A 19,037-nucleotide genomic window follows, 5' to 3' on the forward strand; every position below is an offset into this window, starting at 1 on the left:
ACGCCCGGCGTTACGTAGTGTGCATGCACCCTTACTTTCGGAAACTTATTCGTCTCTGTAAATGCAAAGGCATTTTGCATTGTTATCTATGTACAGCACACTATTACTTATTGACACATCATTTTAATACTGATAGAGTATTTTGTTCTTTCTTCAGATTCAGTTTGTTACTTTGTACGTTTTTGTCAAAATCCTAGCTATAGGAATATGAAGAAGAAGAGCCCAGGGACAGATGAAATGACCTTTTCTGTGCAGTATGTGGCAAAATGATACCCAGCTGATCTCATTCTTATTTCAATTTCCTGTTCTCTTAATCACTACCTAAACCCCATACTCAAAACTTGTTTCCAACAGACTCACATATGAAAAATAAGATGTCTTGTTGTGATTTCTTTTTACTTGCAATTACGGGCAATGCATACATACCATACCAATTTTGTCAATGACCAAAACTGTGTGCAGTGACTACTGTGTTTCCATACAAGCGACAGATTATACTGAAAAAAGAAACTAGTAATAGTATACAGGATGCAAATAATACTGTTGTGGAAATAATGAAAGTGTAAACCCACTTTTGGAATTTCTTTGACTAAAATGTTATTTTATCTTACATGTCTTTAGCACATTGTTCATAGCCAAAATTCATAGCTACAGCACAATTTTTAGAAATCAAGGTGAAGTCTATGTTCATACAGTACAGAAGGGGTTTAACTTGAGGGGGTGCAGAGGGTGCAGTTGCACTGGGGTCCAGGAACCTTAAGGGGCCCATAGGTACTGGCATCAATATTGAGATTACAGCTTCCATCTGACCCATAAGCCAAGGAAACCCACAGATTACCCTAACCACACTAAGGTTGATTAAACTCCTTAGCTCTCATAACCATCACATTCGCTGTAGGGGGTAGGTAAGGTAGGGGCCCCGGAAAAAGATTGCACCAGGTCCCACAAAACTTTAGTTACGCCACTACAGTACAGTACTTTCTGTCAACATTGTGTTAAGGACCACTTAGACACCGATGCTATGGGACTTGACTATATTCCTGATATATCTATTTGAGATGGTGAGATGAGATTACATAACCTGATATGTACAGGAACAGATATGACTATATTATTTATTTTCTTATCTAGAAACACTTACTTTTCCTTTGGATCTAATACCCATATCTCACACACACCAGAGCCAAATTCACAGCAAGCCAGTTAGTCTACCAGCAAGCTATTGGCATTTGGAAGAACACCAAAGTGTTAGGAGAAAGCCATGCTAACATTAAGAAAAATACAATTTCCTATATATAATCAGTAAAGCAAGTGGTAAAAAAAAAAACTAAAGAGAAACAGACAAAAAGACTGACCGAAAATATACTGATCTTACCTTTGCTACTTCGTATCTAGATCTTCTTGATGCAAAGTAACCATAGACCTATAATTCCTGTTATTTTCCTGCAACCTTTAATGGTTTCGGCTGACAATCTTATATCTGTAGAAACTGCCAGACATTAGCCCTACCATATATCTTCTGCTGTGGAAAACAGAGATGTCATCAAATCAGAGGTTTTCCAGATATGTGTTTCTTAAGGTGGCCATACACCTTGATAAAAATAGGTTGATGGTCGAACAACCATCGAATGACTGGTGAATGATCACTCTCTGTTACAGTCAGTCAGACTGATCATAAATATTTTTTCAGCAACAACAGGTGATGAACAATTATGTTTCTGGGGATGTTACTGCTAATGATCTTTCAATATGAATGTAATATCTTTAGTCCAACTCTCAAACCAAAATTTCAAAACACAACCAACTTTTTTTCCAGGCAATAATGTTATTAGGTGGCTAAAACGATTATTTAATTGATTGTTTTAGTCAGAATCATCAAATTTCAACAACTTTGGTATAAAGTGTTTGGGCATCTTAAAGAGGTTATCCCATTTCAAGGATCTTAACTATACTGGTAGCTTATGTAAATTGAAGACTTTTCCTAAATATATTTCTTTAGAAATGCTGCTTTGTTTGTCTGCTATGTGACCTTATTCCTCCTATCGTTTACACTGCATTGCTATAACCACAGACCTGGGAGATAGGACAAGTGATGTCACTTACTGAATGCTGGCAGGACAATCTGTTCAGCTAATTGCAGTTTGCTGATAAAGTCGAGTCTGTTATCTATGTATGTAAACACACAGATAACACGGAGTCTGTTCTGTACAAGCATGTGCATAACACACGCTCACCTGCAGATTTCCTCCACTTCAAGTTTATGCTTAAAACATATAGCTCTGCCCTTTACCTCGCCAAACAAGACTATTTCACCGCCCTCATCTCTTCTCTCTCCAGCAACCCTAAAAGGCTTTTTGAAACCTTTCACTCCTTACTCACACCCAAGGTGCAGACGCCATTCACAGACCTTAGTGCTGATGACCTGGCCATGTATTTCCATGATAAAATTGATAAGATCCGTCAGGAAATTACTGCCCAAGCCCCAGGTGGCATTGACTCCCACACCTACGATAGTACTGATCCCCTCACCAGCCGCACTTTAGACTGTCCATTCTCATCTTTTGAACATGTCACAGAAGAGGAAGTTTCCCAGCTACTTTCTTCATCTCGCCCCACAACCTGCAGTAGTGACCCCTTCCCCTCACACCTTCTCCAATCTCTGTCCCCTGCTGTCACTACTTACCTTACTAAAATATTTAACCTCTCTCTCTCTTCTGGAATCTTCCCATCCTCCTTCAAGCATGCTGTTATAATCCCGCTACTGAAAAAACCCTCCCTGGACCCATCCTGTGCTGCTAACTATCGACCCATCTCTAACCTCCCCTTCATCTCTAAACTTTTGGAACGCCTGGTTTACTCTCGGTTAATCCGTTATCTCTCTGCTAACTCTCTGCTTGACCCCTTACAATCTGGTTTTCGCGCTCTGCACTCTACTGAAACAGCTCTCACAAAAGTCTCTAATGATCTACTAAAGGCTAAATCCAATGGTGACTCTTCTTATTCTTCTGGACCTCTCTGCAGCTTTTGACACTGTTGACCATCAACTTCTCCTCACTATGCTCCGCTCAGTCGGCCTCAATGACACTGCGCTCTCCTGGTTCTCCTCTTATCTCTCAGACCGCACTTTCAGTGTATCATTTGCGGGCTCTGTCTCCTCCCCTCTTTCCCTTGCTGTTGGGGTTCCTCAGGGCTCGGTCCTCGGCCCCCTGCTCTTTTCTCTCTACACAGCCCCCATTGGACAAACCATCGCCAGATTTGGCTTCAGGTACCATCTTTATGCTGATGACACCCAATTATACACATCTTCCCGTGACATCACCCCTGCACTCATACAGAACACCAGTGACTGTCTCTCTGCTGTCTCTAATATCATGTCCTCGCTCTATCTGAAACTAAATCTCTCTAAGACTGAACTACTACTGTTTCCACCATCTAACAGATCTGTCCCTGATATATCCATTGCAGTCTCAGGCCTTACTATAACTCCTAGGCAGCAGGCCCGCTGCCTTGGGGTCATATTTGACGCAGACCTTTCCTTCACCCCTCATATTGAATCACTCGCACGTTCATGTCACTTCCACCTCAAAAACATCTCCAGAATACGCCCTTTCCTTACCAGAGATACACTAAAGACACTTATTGTCTCTCTGATTCATTCTCGCCTTGACTACTGTAATTCCTTACTAATCGGTCTTCCCCTCACTAAACTCTCTCCTCTACAATCTATTCTGAATGCAGCAGCCAGGCTCATCTATCAGGCTAGACGCTACAGCGATGCCTCCGGTCTGTGCCAGTCACTACATTGGCTGCCTATTCATTATAGAATAAAATATAAAGTTATTACTCTCATCCACAAGGCTCTCCATAATGCCGCACCTCCCTACATTTCTTCCCTCATCTCTGTCTACCGCCCAACCCGTGCTCTTCGCTCACTCAATGACCTAACACTTACATCCTCTATTATCAGAACCTCCCACGCTCGTATACAAGACTTCTCCCGAGCTGCACCACCTCTCTGGAATGCTCTACCCCGGACAATAAGATTAACTCCCAACTTCTACAGTTTCAAACGCAAACTAAAGACGCATCTTTTCAGACAAGCCTATCACAATTCCTAATGCACAAAATTGTCTGAACACTGTATAAGCAATGCCGCCCCTGCTACCTCTTGTGTCACCCCCTCTACCTCATAGATTGTAAGCTCTTTTGAGCAGGGCCCTCAGTCCCATTGTGTGAAATGACGTTCTTTGTTATGTATGTCTGTATCTGAACCCTATAAATTGTACAGTGCTGCGGAATATGTTGGCGCTATATAAATAAAATGTATTATTATTATTATATTATCTGACCTGTACTCTCATAGACAGAAATTGATTTAAAGACCCAAATATAAAATAAACATATAATTAAAAACTGTTTTTAGCTTACTATATAGTGCCATAATATGTGCTGAAAACTAAAACTTACAAATGTTTGGAGCTCTTACAAAAAAAATATAATATTATATTGTTCCTTCCAGTTGCTTATTTCTAGGTAAGCCAATGTAAATAATGTGATTTTCCATTCTAAAATGTGTTCTGTATAGTAATGGTCTGCACTATGCAAAATGTATGCAGTACCTAGTTTTATTTTAGTATTGTTTATTCCAAAGTTCCCTAAAAATGGAAGGTATAAGAACATTTTGCAGTTTAAAAATTCAGAATGCTTCATAGTGTCTTGCTACTCATTCATAATGTCATAAGGAGATTGGGATATTTTCTATCTATTTTTTTATATATATATAAATATCCCTCGATATTCATCTTATTTTGCTGTGACCGTTGTTACAATGCACAGCGAGTGGCGATGTTCTCTAAACATTGAGCTCTCTGCCTCCCTTTAGAGTTTATGACTTACAGTGCCCAAGGCGCCATTATCACATCAGCCATCATTCACAAGCTATGTTGGGTCCTGTCTCGACATTTAACTGTAATGGACAGGAGATTTTAAAATAAGTTTATCCTTACAGCTGGGGCCTTAAATTTTCTTTATAACTATTTACTTTATGCTTCTCTGCGTCTTCTGTTATTTATCCCCCTTTGGATGTATCTTGAGAATTGCAACAAGATGAGCTATTTATGTGAAATATTTCTGTAGTTTGTAGTGGGTGAAAATATTGTTTATGTAATAGACATTAATATGTGTATAAACCCTTGTAAATGATATCTGTACAAATTATAACCATTGATACAAGGCAATTTTTAGGTTATTGACATTCCGTGCTACTGGGTCGAAGGCATATTGGTTGCCACAGTACGATGCCATATTATAAGGTTACTCTACTATGTAAGCAATGCTGCCTGTGCAGAATATCTCAGTAATACAGCACTCATATAAAATCTGATTCATACAGAAAAATAGAAGGATGCTATGGGTGCTGTATTACTTTTATTATGACCATGAACGTACTGCCTTACTGTGCAAGTATAGTACATAGTTGCTTTACAAGTAGAGAAAATAAATTGCTTTATGCCCTTTTAGACTACGTTCACATCTGTTGGAGATGAAAGTCAATGAAGTCCATCGGGTTCTGTGTGTTGCCACTATTTTAGTGGTCTGACTATTTGTTGTTCTGGATCAGAACAACGGAGAGGCGATGCTAGTGTGAACCTACCATAAAGCTGACCAAACTTGCCGACTTCAAAAGGACTGGCTGATAATCTAATATGTATTTGGGAAACTGGATTTCCAGTGCATGATCTTTTTTATTGTGGCAGCATAGTCACAATAATCCTTTATTGGTTTAGATTTCAGTTCTGGTGCACAGGACCTCTCATGGTGATCCAGAGTTAAGTGGCTGGAGATTTTTAATCACTTTGGTGCATCTTAAAACATTAAGCCCAATGGGGGTAATTTATTAAGTTTCCAATGTCAATCTTAGGCCAGTTGAAAACGGCCGTGATGCAACTGCCCGGCCATGAATTAAAAGCATGGGCAACACGTGGGAGACATGGGGATAAGATTAGATAATCCTTTAATAGTTCCACCATGGAGAAAGTCAGTGTGCTACAGCAGCATAGATAATACAATAATAATATAAAATACAAATACAAAGCTCCGGTAGAGACATTAGAGTGACAGTACGTACAGATAAAAAGATAAAGGTAAAAAATAGTAGGAGGGATATCACAACTTAAGAATTTTTCAGTTCTCTGTATGGTGTGATCTACAATTAGCCAGGTGTTGGTTGCACACGTTGTTGGTTGTGCAGGTGTGGAATGTGCTACCGTGCAATGGTTGCTACCCCATGTGCTACCGTGCAATGGTTGCAAAATAGGACTGCAATAGACCCTGTTCTATATTTTGCGGCCTCGAGTGTCAGTCTGCACATGGGCTTCTAGCTTCTTCCCACTACTTCATGTGCGTGTTGTTGGTGTTGATGATCCGCCTATATTCAGAAAATTGCTGACATCAATGGTTCGCCTGCCCCAGTGTTTTGGCAGCTCTCAAGCTGGCCTGCTGGTGAACCTGTTCCTCGTGCTGCAACCTTTGACTGTTCTGGGATCTCAGCAGCTTGCTGGGATGCCATATAATGATCTTGCTCTTGGCATTGCTGCCTAACTTGCTCAATCTTCCTCAGCTCTGCTTGAGGAGAAGTCTGTTGACTTCTGGCTACCTTCATAGCTTGTGTTTTTTGAGAATTCTGCAACAAATTAGATTTTCCTTTTCTCGGCATGTTTAAAATTGGAAAACTGTCAATTTGGATTGAAGGGGTTTTCCCATCTTAGTATTTCATCAGTCTGCCTGCAGTGTCTGCTTTTCACTTTGTGTATTTGTCTCCCCCCCTCCCTCTGGCTGAACAGGACACAGAACACTTATGCAGATCAGATAATATGCAGATACTTGTACAGAAAGGACTTGGTGTTATCTGTGTGTTTACATAGAGAGATAACAGACCAGGCTTTATCAGCAAACTGTAATTAGCTGATTCTCCTGCCGGCAACAGCAGTTTAATATAGTATATGAACATAAATTCATAACAGTCGTGAAGCCATGTCATTTACCAGGATAAAAAGAAGCCTATGTATTAATTGAGATTACAAACTATCTATGTGCCAAATTTCATCCAAATCCATTCAGCCATTTTTGCGTGAAAGAGTAACAAACACACAAACATCCAAACTTTCACATTTATAATATAAGTAGGATATATAGTGTTTTATTGTATATATGGATTTTAGTAGGTAGTAGAAGTTATGTCTTTTTTGTATGTTTGTTTTGCCCACCCCAAATACTGTTTAACTTTACAAAAATATGATTTGCAAGTAAAATTAGGCTTTGAATACTCTGACAAGATAATTAGTATGTCAAGTTTTCACCACTGAAATAAAAAGTGGGACAACTACTTATTCTTCAAGGCGATTTTGCTTTAGAATGGAATAAACATGGTTGTCCTCATTTCAATCCCATCAGCATTTATAAACATCCTGTGCTTGATATAAAGATTTTTTTCTACACAGATATAATATCTATCATATGTAAGTCCTTCTATAAACTAATGGTTATGTACTTGAGGTCGCTACTAAATGTCGCTGCGGGAAGAGTAGAAATAATCCATGGACAAATTGTATAAAATAATGGTTCTCATAATCAAAAAACTATTTCAAATCTTCCCATTTTTAATTTTCCACTGAAGTTTGTGCTTCATTGTAAAGAAATTGTTACCACGTTCTGTTTTTTTTATTACTTAATAATAGTTTCATTTAATTAAAACATCGGTGGCTTCAACTTAAAGAAGACTTGACAAATACAGAAAAGAGTTTCATTAAATTGTAGCAGACAAAGCCATTTCCAGACTGTTGCTTCATCTTTAATATCAGCGGTAGATCTTTTTTTCTTCATCCTTGACTGCAGTTCACAATGGCTTGAACTGTGTTTGTTCGTATCTAGTGTGATAACAGAAGGAGTAAAGAAAACAGTAGTCACGACCATTTTATTCAAGACGAGAGATGTTAAAGGGCTTTTCCATTTCATGTTGTAAAAGCAAAAGAGAATATATTTAATGTTTAAAATCCTCTTTGCACCAATACAAGCAAATCTCTCATCTCCTCCCTATGTATGTTTATGCCTTTGCATTCATTACTTATGGACACACACTACATGGATAAAAGTGTTATGACTAGAGATGAGTGAACAGTAAAATGTTCGAGATTCGAGATTCGTTTCGAGTAGCCCCTCAATATTCGACTACTCAAATTGAATATCGAACCCTATTATACTGTATGGGGGGAAAATGCTCGTTTCAGGGGTAGGCAACGTTCGATCAAATTATACTTACCAAGTCCACGAGTGAGGGTTGGGCTGGATCCTCCAAGAAGTCTTCTCCGTGCAGCATCCCCGCGGCATCTTCCGACTCTGAATTCACTCTGCCTGGCATCGGGCCTGGACAGAGCTGACTGCGCATGCCCGCACTATAAGCAGGCATGCAAAGTCGGCTCTGCCCAGGCCCGATGCCTGGCAGAGTGAATGAAGAGCCGGTAGACGCCGCGGGGAAGCTGCAGGGAGAAGACTTCTAAAGGTAGGAGAAGAACCAGCATTGATTGGCCGACTGTATAGCATTCGGCCAATCAATGCTGGTTCTGCATCGAACTTTTCCTTTCGAATAGCGAGTGGTACTCGATTGAGTATGAGTATTTCGAATACCGTAGTATTCGATCGAATACCTACTCGATCGAGTACTACTCACTCATCTCTAGTTATGACAGCTACACATTATACCAAGAGTATAGACTATAATATGAAGTCTTCCCCTCTTTTGCAGCAAAAACAGCTTTCACGAACGATTTGTACAAGATTTTGGAGCAGATCTGTGGGAATTTTTGTACGATCCTATAGAAAAGCATGCGTGAGATCAGACACTGATGTTGAGCCAAAGGACCTGGCTTGCAGTCTCCGTTTTACGTTATCCCAAAGGTGTTTAATGGGATTGAGTTCAGGACTATGTGTTCAGAACTCGCCTATCTATGCCTTTATGGAGTTTACTTTGTGCACTGGAACACAGTCATGTCCAAACAGAAATGGACCTTCCCCATGCTTTTTCCATAAAGATGAAAACATGCAATTGTCCTAAATGTCTTGGTATACTAAGGCATTAATATTTCCCTGAAAACAATCCACACCATTATCCCTCCTCCACCAAACTATACAGATGGGCCAATGCAGTCAGGCAGGTAATGTTCTCCTGGCATTTACCAAAAAAACACTCATCCATCCATAAGACTGGTACATAAGGAAGTATGATTTGACACTGTAAAGAACATATTTCTACTGTTGGAGAGTCCAGTGGTTGGTGTGCTTTATACCACTCCATCTGATGCTCATGCTTGGTGATATAAGGCGTGCTATGGCCATGAAGTTCCTGATGCATTTTACGAGCTGATGTTAAAGCCAGAGAAGCTTTGTACTCTGCAATTACTGACTCTGCGTTGGTGACTTTTATGCACTATGAGCACTTGGTGACCTTGCTCTGTAACTCTGTATTGTGGTCTGACTGCACATCATGGCTGAGTTATGTCGCGTTCGTACTACCACTGCTGTCTATCTAGGGGTTTCCATCCTAATCCCCAGAGAAACTTCCCGGCGGTCAGTTTTAAAACCCATTCATGTTAATGGATTTTAAAGCAAACTGCTGGTGTCCATCTGCAACCTTTCCGCCTGTACTCAATATTCTATCCAGTTATTACACATAAATATGTTACTGTAGGTAGTGTTGTTACACAGTTGCATTCATTGAAAATTTAAGTCCTAGATGGACTGGCAAATCATTTATGCTTTCCACTTTTTGTTTTAGTCACAGATGTTCCTTGAATGCTGAAGACTTAAACAGACAATGGTTATCACCCAAGTGTAATCTACAGCCGACTATTTATCACGTGAAGGGGCTATTGTACTACCTGAACAGCATTGGTAGAACACCACTGGTGAGTCCACTCCAAAATCTGTATTATATATAACGTGCTCCATTGTAATAAATAGTATAAAAATGTAACCAGGACCAGGACCAGAATGTAGGACCAGGACGTATTTCCTCAGCCCAGAACAACCGCTGGTTGTCAAGTGGTTGGATTTTTATCTATCCTCACTTTTCTTTTCACATCCTATTTATTTTGTTTGAAATTAAAGGGATCCTATCATTAAAACACAATTTTTTGTGACTAACACGTAGGAATAGCCTTAAGAAAGGCTATTCTTCTCCTACCTTTAGATGTCTTCACTGTGCCGCCGTTCGGTATAAATCCCGTTTTTTGTTGGTATGCAAGTGAGTTCTCTTGTAGCACTGGGAGCAGGCCCGAGCACTCGGCACTGGCGGTCAAACTTCTAGGCCTCGGGCCTGTGGCAAACCCGACTGCGCATGCCCACAGGCCACAAGAAAAATTTTTTGTGGCTGCGGGCATGTGCAGTCTGTTCTGCCAAGGCCTAGAATTTTTACCACCAGCACCGGAAAAAGACGCATGAAGAGGCCGTTCCTGAAGAAGATGGAGGAGGCACTGGAGAGTTCTCACGCAGGATTGGGGATGCAGACAGAAGATGGAAACCTATCAGACCATATCCGGCCGTGAGTGTTTTGTGCTCTCTGCGATGAAACTGGGTTTTTTCAAACCAGACACAAAGTCCTGCATGTCCGACGGTTTCGCCGCATAGAGCACAAAACACTCACCGGCGCTCACGGTCGGACACTTTTCAAACCCATTCATTTGAATGGGTTTGAAAAATGCCTGCGGGTTTCTGTTTCCTGTCCAGTTTCGGGCAGGAAACGGAAACCTGTGTAACGGAGACCCTGGGCTCAGATGTGAACGAGCCCTTACTCATAGATTTTAATGTGAAAAAATAACGGACAATTGTCGTTCGTCATGAAACTTTTTTTTTTTTCACACAAGTCCTGCATGTCGGATTTTTTTGTCCATGAAAAAAATAACGGACGTGATGGATTTGGTGTAAAATGGACACTAACGGTCACTAGATAACATTCCATTGGAATGAATGGAAATTTCAATGGATTTGTGATGGTTCATCTAGCGTCCATAGCTAAAATCTTGTAACAGACAATGGCAATGGACATTACTGATGGTCACCAGTGGTAGTGTGAATGACCCCTAAGTTTTTTTGTTTTTTTTTGTAGAAGACATTCACATGCAAGGATATGACATTATCAATATGTAGAAATCAAGTGTAAGTAGTGTAAGTTAAAGGGCTCTGTTATAGATTTTGCATTGCAGCCATTAAAGGGAGTGTACCACAACCAGACTTGTTTCTAAACCACTTATATGCTATACCTACTGTGAGAAGGTGACAGGCAGAGTTCTGGAGTCCAGATATATCATCCCCGGGTTTCTGACATATGTGTGGTCCAGGACAGATCTGGGGTAGGCCTCAGCCCAGGTGTAGATCCTTGGTTCATTACTGGGCCAGAAGAAGGCTGCAGATCTTGAATTGTGTGCAGTTCCATGAGGTGAAAGGAGGTGTATGGTTCTGTCTTGTAACCCTGAGTCCGGTGAGACAATATTGCACTTGTCTTGTTCATGTGGCTGGAAGTAAGCCACACGTATAGTTAAGTTATCTGTTCTGTTTAGTTAGTTGCTCAGACGAGCAGGTTTGTATTTTGTATTTACCTGAAGTTAAGGCTGTATTTAGTTTTTCTAATAGTGTGCCTGAAGTTAATGTTTATTTATTTTCCTTTTTTTTTCTAAATAAACCAGTTTGCTGCAAATTTTGTGTCCCTATAGAGGAAACCTCTCAACAAAGACACCACCCAGCCTCATCCGCAATATAAAGACTGAGGGCTAGTTCACACATAGGCAAAGGGGCGGATTTTGACAGCGGATTTCGCTTCAAAATCCGCCCCTTTACAATGGTGGTCTATGTAGACCACCGGGCTTTTTTTTCCCGCTAGCGGCGGGCTGCCGCTAGCGGAAAAAAGAAAGGACATGCCCTTTCTTCAGGCGGAAGCCGCGCGGACTCAGCCGCGCGGCTTCCGCCCGCGGCAGCTCCCTCCTATGTCGGCTCATTCATTTGAGCCGACAGCGGAGGGGAAAGCCGTGACCGCGATGGTCACGGCAGGCGGGTTTTGACAAGAGAGAGACGCGGCTCACCGCGGCTCTCTCGGTGTAAAAACCCGTGCGGGCAGTTCACGTGTGAACTGACCCTGACACATCCCAATGTACTAGGGACACAAGAAAAATAGGTGCTCCAGCAAAGACGGCCATGCCCCAAGTTCACTGGACAACTAACTTGCATATAAATTAAGGCTAAGGCCCACTGGGTGATCTGCAGCGCTAAGTCACTGCAGGAAAAAGTGCAGTTCTTCTCGTAGCACTTTAAACAAAAAGTTCACAAAGTTTTCCTCCACAGACTTTCTGTTACCATTATATCTACATGGAAGCCACTGGTGCTTCTGTAGATATAATTGACATGCTGCGATTTCCAAGGCCGCGCCGGTTTTGGAAATCGCAGTGTGTCTGCGCTGTGATTTTTACAGCAAAGTGGGCATGGGATTCGCATGAATCTTATTCACTTTGCAATTACTGTAAAACACCACGATTATTCCCACAGTGTTTCCACCGCAGGCAAATCGCATCGTTTCCGACCCGTGGGGCCCCAGCCTAAAAACTGATTTTCCCCAGCAACATGATGACACATTGGCACCCAGAAAGATAAGTTAGATATGCCAACAACAGCCCCTACCACAGCATATAATTGGTATAGAAGTGATATTAGTGGTTGTAGACTACCTGTACATTATACATAAGGTTACCTTTCATGTTAGAAAACTGTAAGCGCTCTTCATACTTTCTGATTTATAAAATATTGCAAACTCAATTGAAATTCATTAAACTGTTGAAAGTTAAGACACGTCAAGATTTGATATACTTAACCATGAAGTGACTTTACAAAAACTTCACAGCGGAGTGCGATTGTATTATTTCTTTTACATTTTAAAGAACGTAGTGGCGCCAAGAACAGTGCCACTCTGGCTGCCTGCATGGTTTAAGCGATTGTTTTGCACTTTCCTCGAGCCTTATTCACGCTGTGCTGCCTGGCATGCCCTAACACATTCATTGAATTAAACTTACTATACTTTTAGCAAACACATAGATCCTATGTGTGAGCTGAGAGCAATTGCAAATGCCTGGTAGGTAGTAAGTGCCAGGAAAATATTCAAGTGATATAAGCCCAGCGTTACCTCTTCTCTGGGCATTTCTGTTCTAAGAAACCTGCAGAGCCTGTCCTCAATCCATGGTAAATTGTCAATATTTGTAAGTTGGTATGAAAAGTATTGATCTCTGTTCCTTCTGACTTAGGCCCGCCATTGTATGACAAGACGATGTAACACTGATTTTTTCCAACTCTAAAAACTCATTGATTTTAACTCACCAGGAACACCAAGAGCATTTTGTATTCTCTGAAGAGAAGAATATATCTTCTAGATTCTGCTGAGATTGCCCTTGGTAGTGGTAATGGTATGATTTCTGTAACAGTTCAGTAATAATAGTAAAGCAGGCAACAACAACTATAATACATTTAGTACAAGTATACCTCCTCTTCTTTTAGCTACTACAATTGTAACACTATAATGGTATAACTAACATCTTCAGTGCTTGTTCACACTAATGTATTTCTCCTTTTTTCCATTGAAAGCCCCATATATTTTAACTGGTGTATATATATATATATATATATATATATATATATATATATATATATATACAGACTAGAAGTTTGGACACACCTTCTTATTCAAAGAGTTTTCTGTATTTTCATGACTATGAAAATTGTAGATTCACACTGAAGGCATCAAAACTATGAATTAACACTATGGAGTTATATACTTAACAAAAAGTGTGAAACAACTGAAAATCTGTCTTATATTCTAGGTTCTTCAAAGTAGAGACCTTTTGCTTTGATTACTGCTTTGCACACGCTTGGCATTCTCTTCATGAGCTTCAAGAGGTAGTCACCGGAAATGGTTTTCACTTCACAGGTGTGCCCTGTCAGGTTTAGTAAGTGGGATTTCTTGCCTTATAAAGTTGGGTTGGGCCCATCAGTTGTGTTGTGCAGCAGTCAGGTGGATACACAGCTGATAGTCCTACTGAATAGACTGTTGGAATTTGTGTTATGGTAAGAAAAAAGGAGCTAGGTAAAGAAAAACGAGTGGCCATCATTACTTTAAGAAATGAAGGTCAGTCAGTCCGAAAAATTGGGAAAACATTGAAAGTGTCCCCAAGTGCAGTTGCAAGAACCATCAAGCGCTACAAAGAAACTGGCTCACATGAGGCCTGCCCCAGTAAAGGAAGACCAAGAGTCACCTCTGTTGTGGAGGATAAGTTCATCCGAGTCACCAGCCTCAGAAATCGCAGAGTAACAGCAGCTCAGATTAGAGACCAGGTCAATGCCACACAGAGTTCTAGCAGCAGACACATCTCTAGTAGAGATGAGCGAACAGTGTTCTATCGAACACATGTTCGATTGGATATCAGGCTGTTCGATGTGTTCCATTCGAATCGAACATCACGTGGCAAACTCCAGAAAAATTTGATTCCCCTCTCACCTTCCCTGGCGCTTTTTTTGCACCAATAACAGCGCAGGGGAGGTGGGACAGGAGGTACGACAACGGGGGCATTGAAAAAAATCGGAAAAAGTCATTGGCTGCCGAAATCAGGTGACCTCCATTTTAGACGAATAGTGGATTTCAAATCCGGGTCATATGAGAATGTGAACTTTGTGACTATGAGACAGGGATAGCTGTACATGAAAAAAGGCAATGGTGCCGCACACTCACAAATTTAGAAAGTGTGGTGCAGACGTCAAAGGGTCCTTCGACCCCACAATCAGATTAATCAAAAAATGTTGTCGCACACACAGGTTTTGTTGCCAAAAAGGGAAATAAATTTATTTACAACACCGTGTACATCATTTGTTGTGCCTTTGGACATAGGAGTCGCAGTAATATGAAAAAGACTAATAGATCACAATAGTTGACGTTTCGGTCGTGTAGACCGTGTAGGGATAGCTGTACAGGCAGGGATAGCTAGGGATAACCTTTATTTATGTGGGAATGTTATTAAAAATAACTTTTTGGGGCTCTATCGGGGGTGTAATTGTGATTTTTGTGAGATAAACTTTTTCCCATAGGAATGCATTGGACAGCGCTGATTGGCCAGAGTACGGAATTCAACCAATCAGCGCTGGCTCTGCTGGAGGAGGCAGAGTCTAAGATCGCTCCACACCAGTCTCCATTCAGGTCCGACCTTAGACTCCGCCTCCTCCGGCAGAGCCAGCGCTGATTGGTCGAATTCCGTACTCTGGCCAATCAGCGCTGGCCAATGCATTCTATTAGCATGATGAAGTAGAGCTGAATGTGTGTGCTTAGCTTAACTACGCCGGTGGAGTAGTTGAGCTAAGCACACACATTCAGCTCTGCTTCATCAGGCTAATAGAATGCAATGGCCAATCAGCGCTGGCCAATGCATTCTATTAGCGTGAGCTGAGTGTGCACAAGGGTTCCAGTGCACCCTCGGCTCTGCTACATCTGAAGTAGCAGAGCCGAGTGTGCACAAGGGTTCTACCGTGTTTCCCCGATAGTAAGACACCCCCGATAGTAAGACGTAGCGGGGGTTTCAGGGAGGTCGGCTAATGTAAGACGTACCCCGAAAGTAAGACATAGTGGGACTTTCGGGGTAAAAAGAATGTAAGACACTGTCTTACTTTCGGGGTGTCTTACTACTGTATCGGGGAAACACGGGGCTCCGCTGTGCTGTGAGAACCGGGGGAACGCCCCCTCCCTCCCTGATAATGCTCGTCTATGGACGAGTACTGCGAGCAGATGGAGGGGGCGTTCCCCCCGGCTCTCACAGCACAGCGCGATTGGCTGTGCTGTGAAGAAGGACTTTGCCGGTTAACCCCCCGCGTGACAGCCGCTTCTATTCATTTCAATGGCACGCTTCCATTGAAATGAATGGAAGCGCTCAGCACGCGAGGGGTTAAAGGGATTCTACCATTAAAAGAAGTTCTTTCCTCTTGAACACGTCGGAATAGCCTTAAAAAAGGCTATTCGTCTCCTACCGTATGCCATAGCCAGCGCTGCCTTCTTCCTCAGCTGCGTCCGCCCCGTCCGTGTTTTCTTTGGGTCTCATGGATGACGCATGCGCAGTCGGCTCTAACAGGCTCTCACAGCCAGAGCCGACTGCGCATGCGTCATCCATGAGACGGGGACACAGACGGGGCGGACGCAGCTCAGGAAGAAGGCGGCGCCGGCAATGGTATAAGGTAGGAGACGAATGGCCTTTTTTAAGGCTATTCCGAAGTAGTCAGAGGAAAGAACTTCTTTTAATGACAGGATGGATTGAAGCGGCGACACGCGAGGAGTTAAGCGCCGGCCGCTTCCATACATTGCAATGGGAGCGCGCTATTCAAATAGTATTTGCGCATCTCTAACTTCAATTGTTAAATTGAAGTTAGAGATGCGCAAATACTATTTGAATAGCATGCTCCCATTGCAATGTATGGAAGCGGCACACAGACTTTGCCGGCGGCCGCCGCTTAACTCCTCGCGTGCCGTCGCTTCAATCCATATGATTGATGATGATGATGATGGGGGGGGGGGGGGGGGTCCCAATATAAGACATACCCCGAAAGACATAGTGGGACTTTTGGGGGTAAAAAGAATGTAAGACACTGTTTTACTTTCAGGGAAACATGGTAGTGCACTATCGGCTCTGCTACATCTGATGTAGCAGAGCTAAGGGTGCACTAGAACCCTTGTGCACACTTGGCTCTGCTACATCAGATGTAGTAGAGCCGAGGGTGCACTGGAACCCTTGTGCACACTCAGCTCACGCTAATAGAATGCATTGGCCAGCGCTGATTGGCCATTGCATTCTATTAGCCTGATGAAGCAGAGCTGAATGTGTGTGCTTAGCTCAACTACTCCACCGGCGTAGTTGAGCTAAGCACACACATTCAGCTCTACTTCATCATGCTAATAGAATGCATTGGCCAGCGCTGATTGGCCAGAGTACGGAATTCGACCAATCAGCGCTGGCTCTGCTGGAGGAGGCGGAGGCGGAGTCTAAGGTCGGACCAGAATGGAGACTGGTGTGGAGCGATCTTAGACTCCGCCTCCTCCAGCAGAGCCAGTGCTGATTGGTCGAATTCCGTACTCTGGCCAATCAGCACTGTCCAATGCATTCCTATGGGAAAAAGTTAGCTTGCGAAAATCGCAAGCTGACAGGGATTTCCATGAAATAAAATGACTTTTATGCCCCCAGACATGCTTCCCCTGCTGTCCCAGTGTCATTCCAGGGTGTTGGCATCATTTCCTGTGGTGTCATAGTGGACTTGGTGACCCTCCAGAGACGGATTTGGGTTTCCCCCTTAACGAGTATATGTTCCCCATAGACTATAATGGGGTTTGAAACCCGTTCGAACACTCGAACAGTGAGCGGCTGTTCGAATCGGATTTCGAACCTCGAACATTTTAGTGTTCGCTCATCTCTAATCTCTACAACAAGTGTGAAGAGGAGACTTTGGGCAGCAGGCCTTCATGGTAAAATAGCTGCTAGAAAACAACTGCTAAGGACAGGCAACAAGCAGAAGAGACTTGTTTGGGCTAAAGAACACAAGGAATGGACATTAGACTAGTGGAAATCTGTGCTTTGGTCTGATGAGTACAAATTTGAGATCTATGGTTCCAACCACCGTGTCTTTGTGCAATGCAGAAAAGGTGAACAGATGGACTCTACATACCTGGTTCCCACTGTGAAGCATGGAGGAGGAGGTGTGATGGTGTGGGGGTGCTCTACTGGTGACACTGTTGGGAATTTATTCAAAATTGATGGCATACTGAACCAGCATGGCTACCACAGAATCTTGCAGCGGCATGCTATTCCATCCTGTTTGCGTTTGGTTGGACCATCATTTATTTTTGAACAGGACAATGACCCCAAACACACCTCCAGGCTGTGTAATGGCTATTTGACCAAGAAGTAGAGTGATGGGGTGCTACACTAGATGACCTGGCCTCCACAGTCACCAGACCTGAACTCAATTCAGATGGTTTGGGGTGAGCTGGACTGCAGAGTGAAGGCAAAAGGGCCAACAAGTGCTAAGCATCTCTGGGAACTCCTTCAAGACTGTTGGAAGACCATTTCAGGTGACTACCTCTTGAAGCTCATCAAGAGAATGTCAAGAGTGTGCAAAGCAGGAATCAAAGCAAAAGGTGGCTACTTTGCAGAACCTAGAATATAAGACAGATTTTCAGTTGTTTCACACTTTTTTGTTAAGTATATAATTCCACATGCGATAATTCATAGTTGTGATGCCTTCAGTGTGAATCTACAATTTACATAGTCATGAAAACACAGAAAACTCCTTGAATGAGAAGGTGTGTCCAAACATTTGGTCTGTACTGTGTGTGTGTGTGTGTGTGTGTATATATATATATATATATATATATATATATATATATATATATATATATATACTTTTTTTTTTTGCTGGTAAATGTCTTTAGTTACACATGTGGTGTTTCTTATCTATCTTCTTAACTGAATACATGAATACATCTTGTGTGGTACAAGATTACAAGATAAGTTTGCTGTTTATACTGTACTAAATGTGCCTAAATGTGGTCACCCAGTGGTTGTGATTGGACTTGCAGGTTGTGGAGGGATTTGCTAACATGTTACAATAATATATTATATTTTGGAAGGAACTGTTAGGCTTGGTTCACATCTGCATAGTTAACATAGTAGTATAACATAGTTACATAGTAAATGAGGTTGGATAAAGACATCAGTCCATCAAGTCCAACCTATAACCCTACAATCCCTACAGTGTTGATCCAGGGGAAGGCAAAAAACCTCATGAGGCTCATGCCAATTGTCCCAATCCAGGGAAAAAATTCCTTCCTGATTCCAATCAGTCAGTATAAAAACCCTGGATCAATGTGTCTTTAAAATCTAGAGTCCATAACTTGTTATATTTTTCTCTTCAAGAAAGGC

General features: G+C 42.0%; 1 protein-coding gene across 1 annotated transcript in view; it reads left to right on the top strand.

Annotated features, from left to right (window-relative positions):
• AGBL1 (AGBL carboxypeptidase 1) overlaps positions 1-19,037 on the top strand; it is a 543,682-nt gene that overhangs the window by 227,620 nt on the left and 297,025 nt on the right. The window contains exon 19 of the mRNA XM_075273295.1: positions 9,830-9,959. Within this exon, the coding sequence (XP_075129396.1) occupies positions 9,830-9,959 (130 nt within the window). The remainder of the gene's footprint in view (positions 1-9,829; positions 9,960-19,037) is intronic.

Source organism: Leptodactylus fuscus, chromosome 5, assembly GCF_031893055.1.
Source record: "Leptodactylus fuscus isolate aLepFus1 chromosome 5, aLepFus1.hap2, whole genome shotgun sequence".
In the NCBI taxonomy this organism is placed as follows: domain Eukaryota; kingdom Metazoa; phylum Chordata; class Amphibia; order Anura; family Leptodactylidae; genus Leptodactylus; species Leptodactylus fuscus.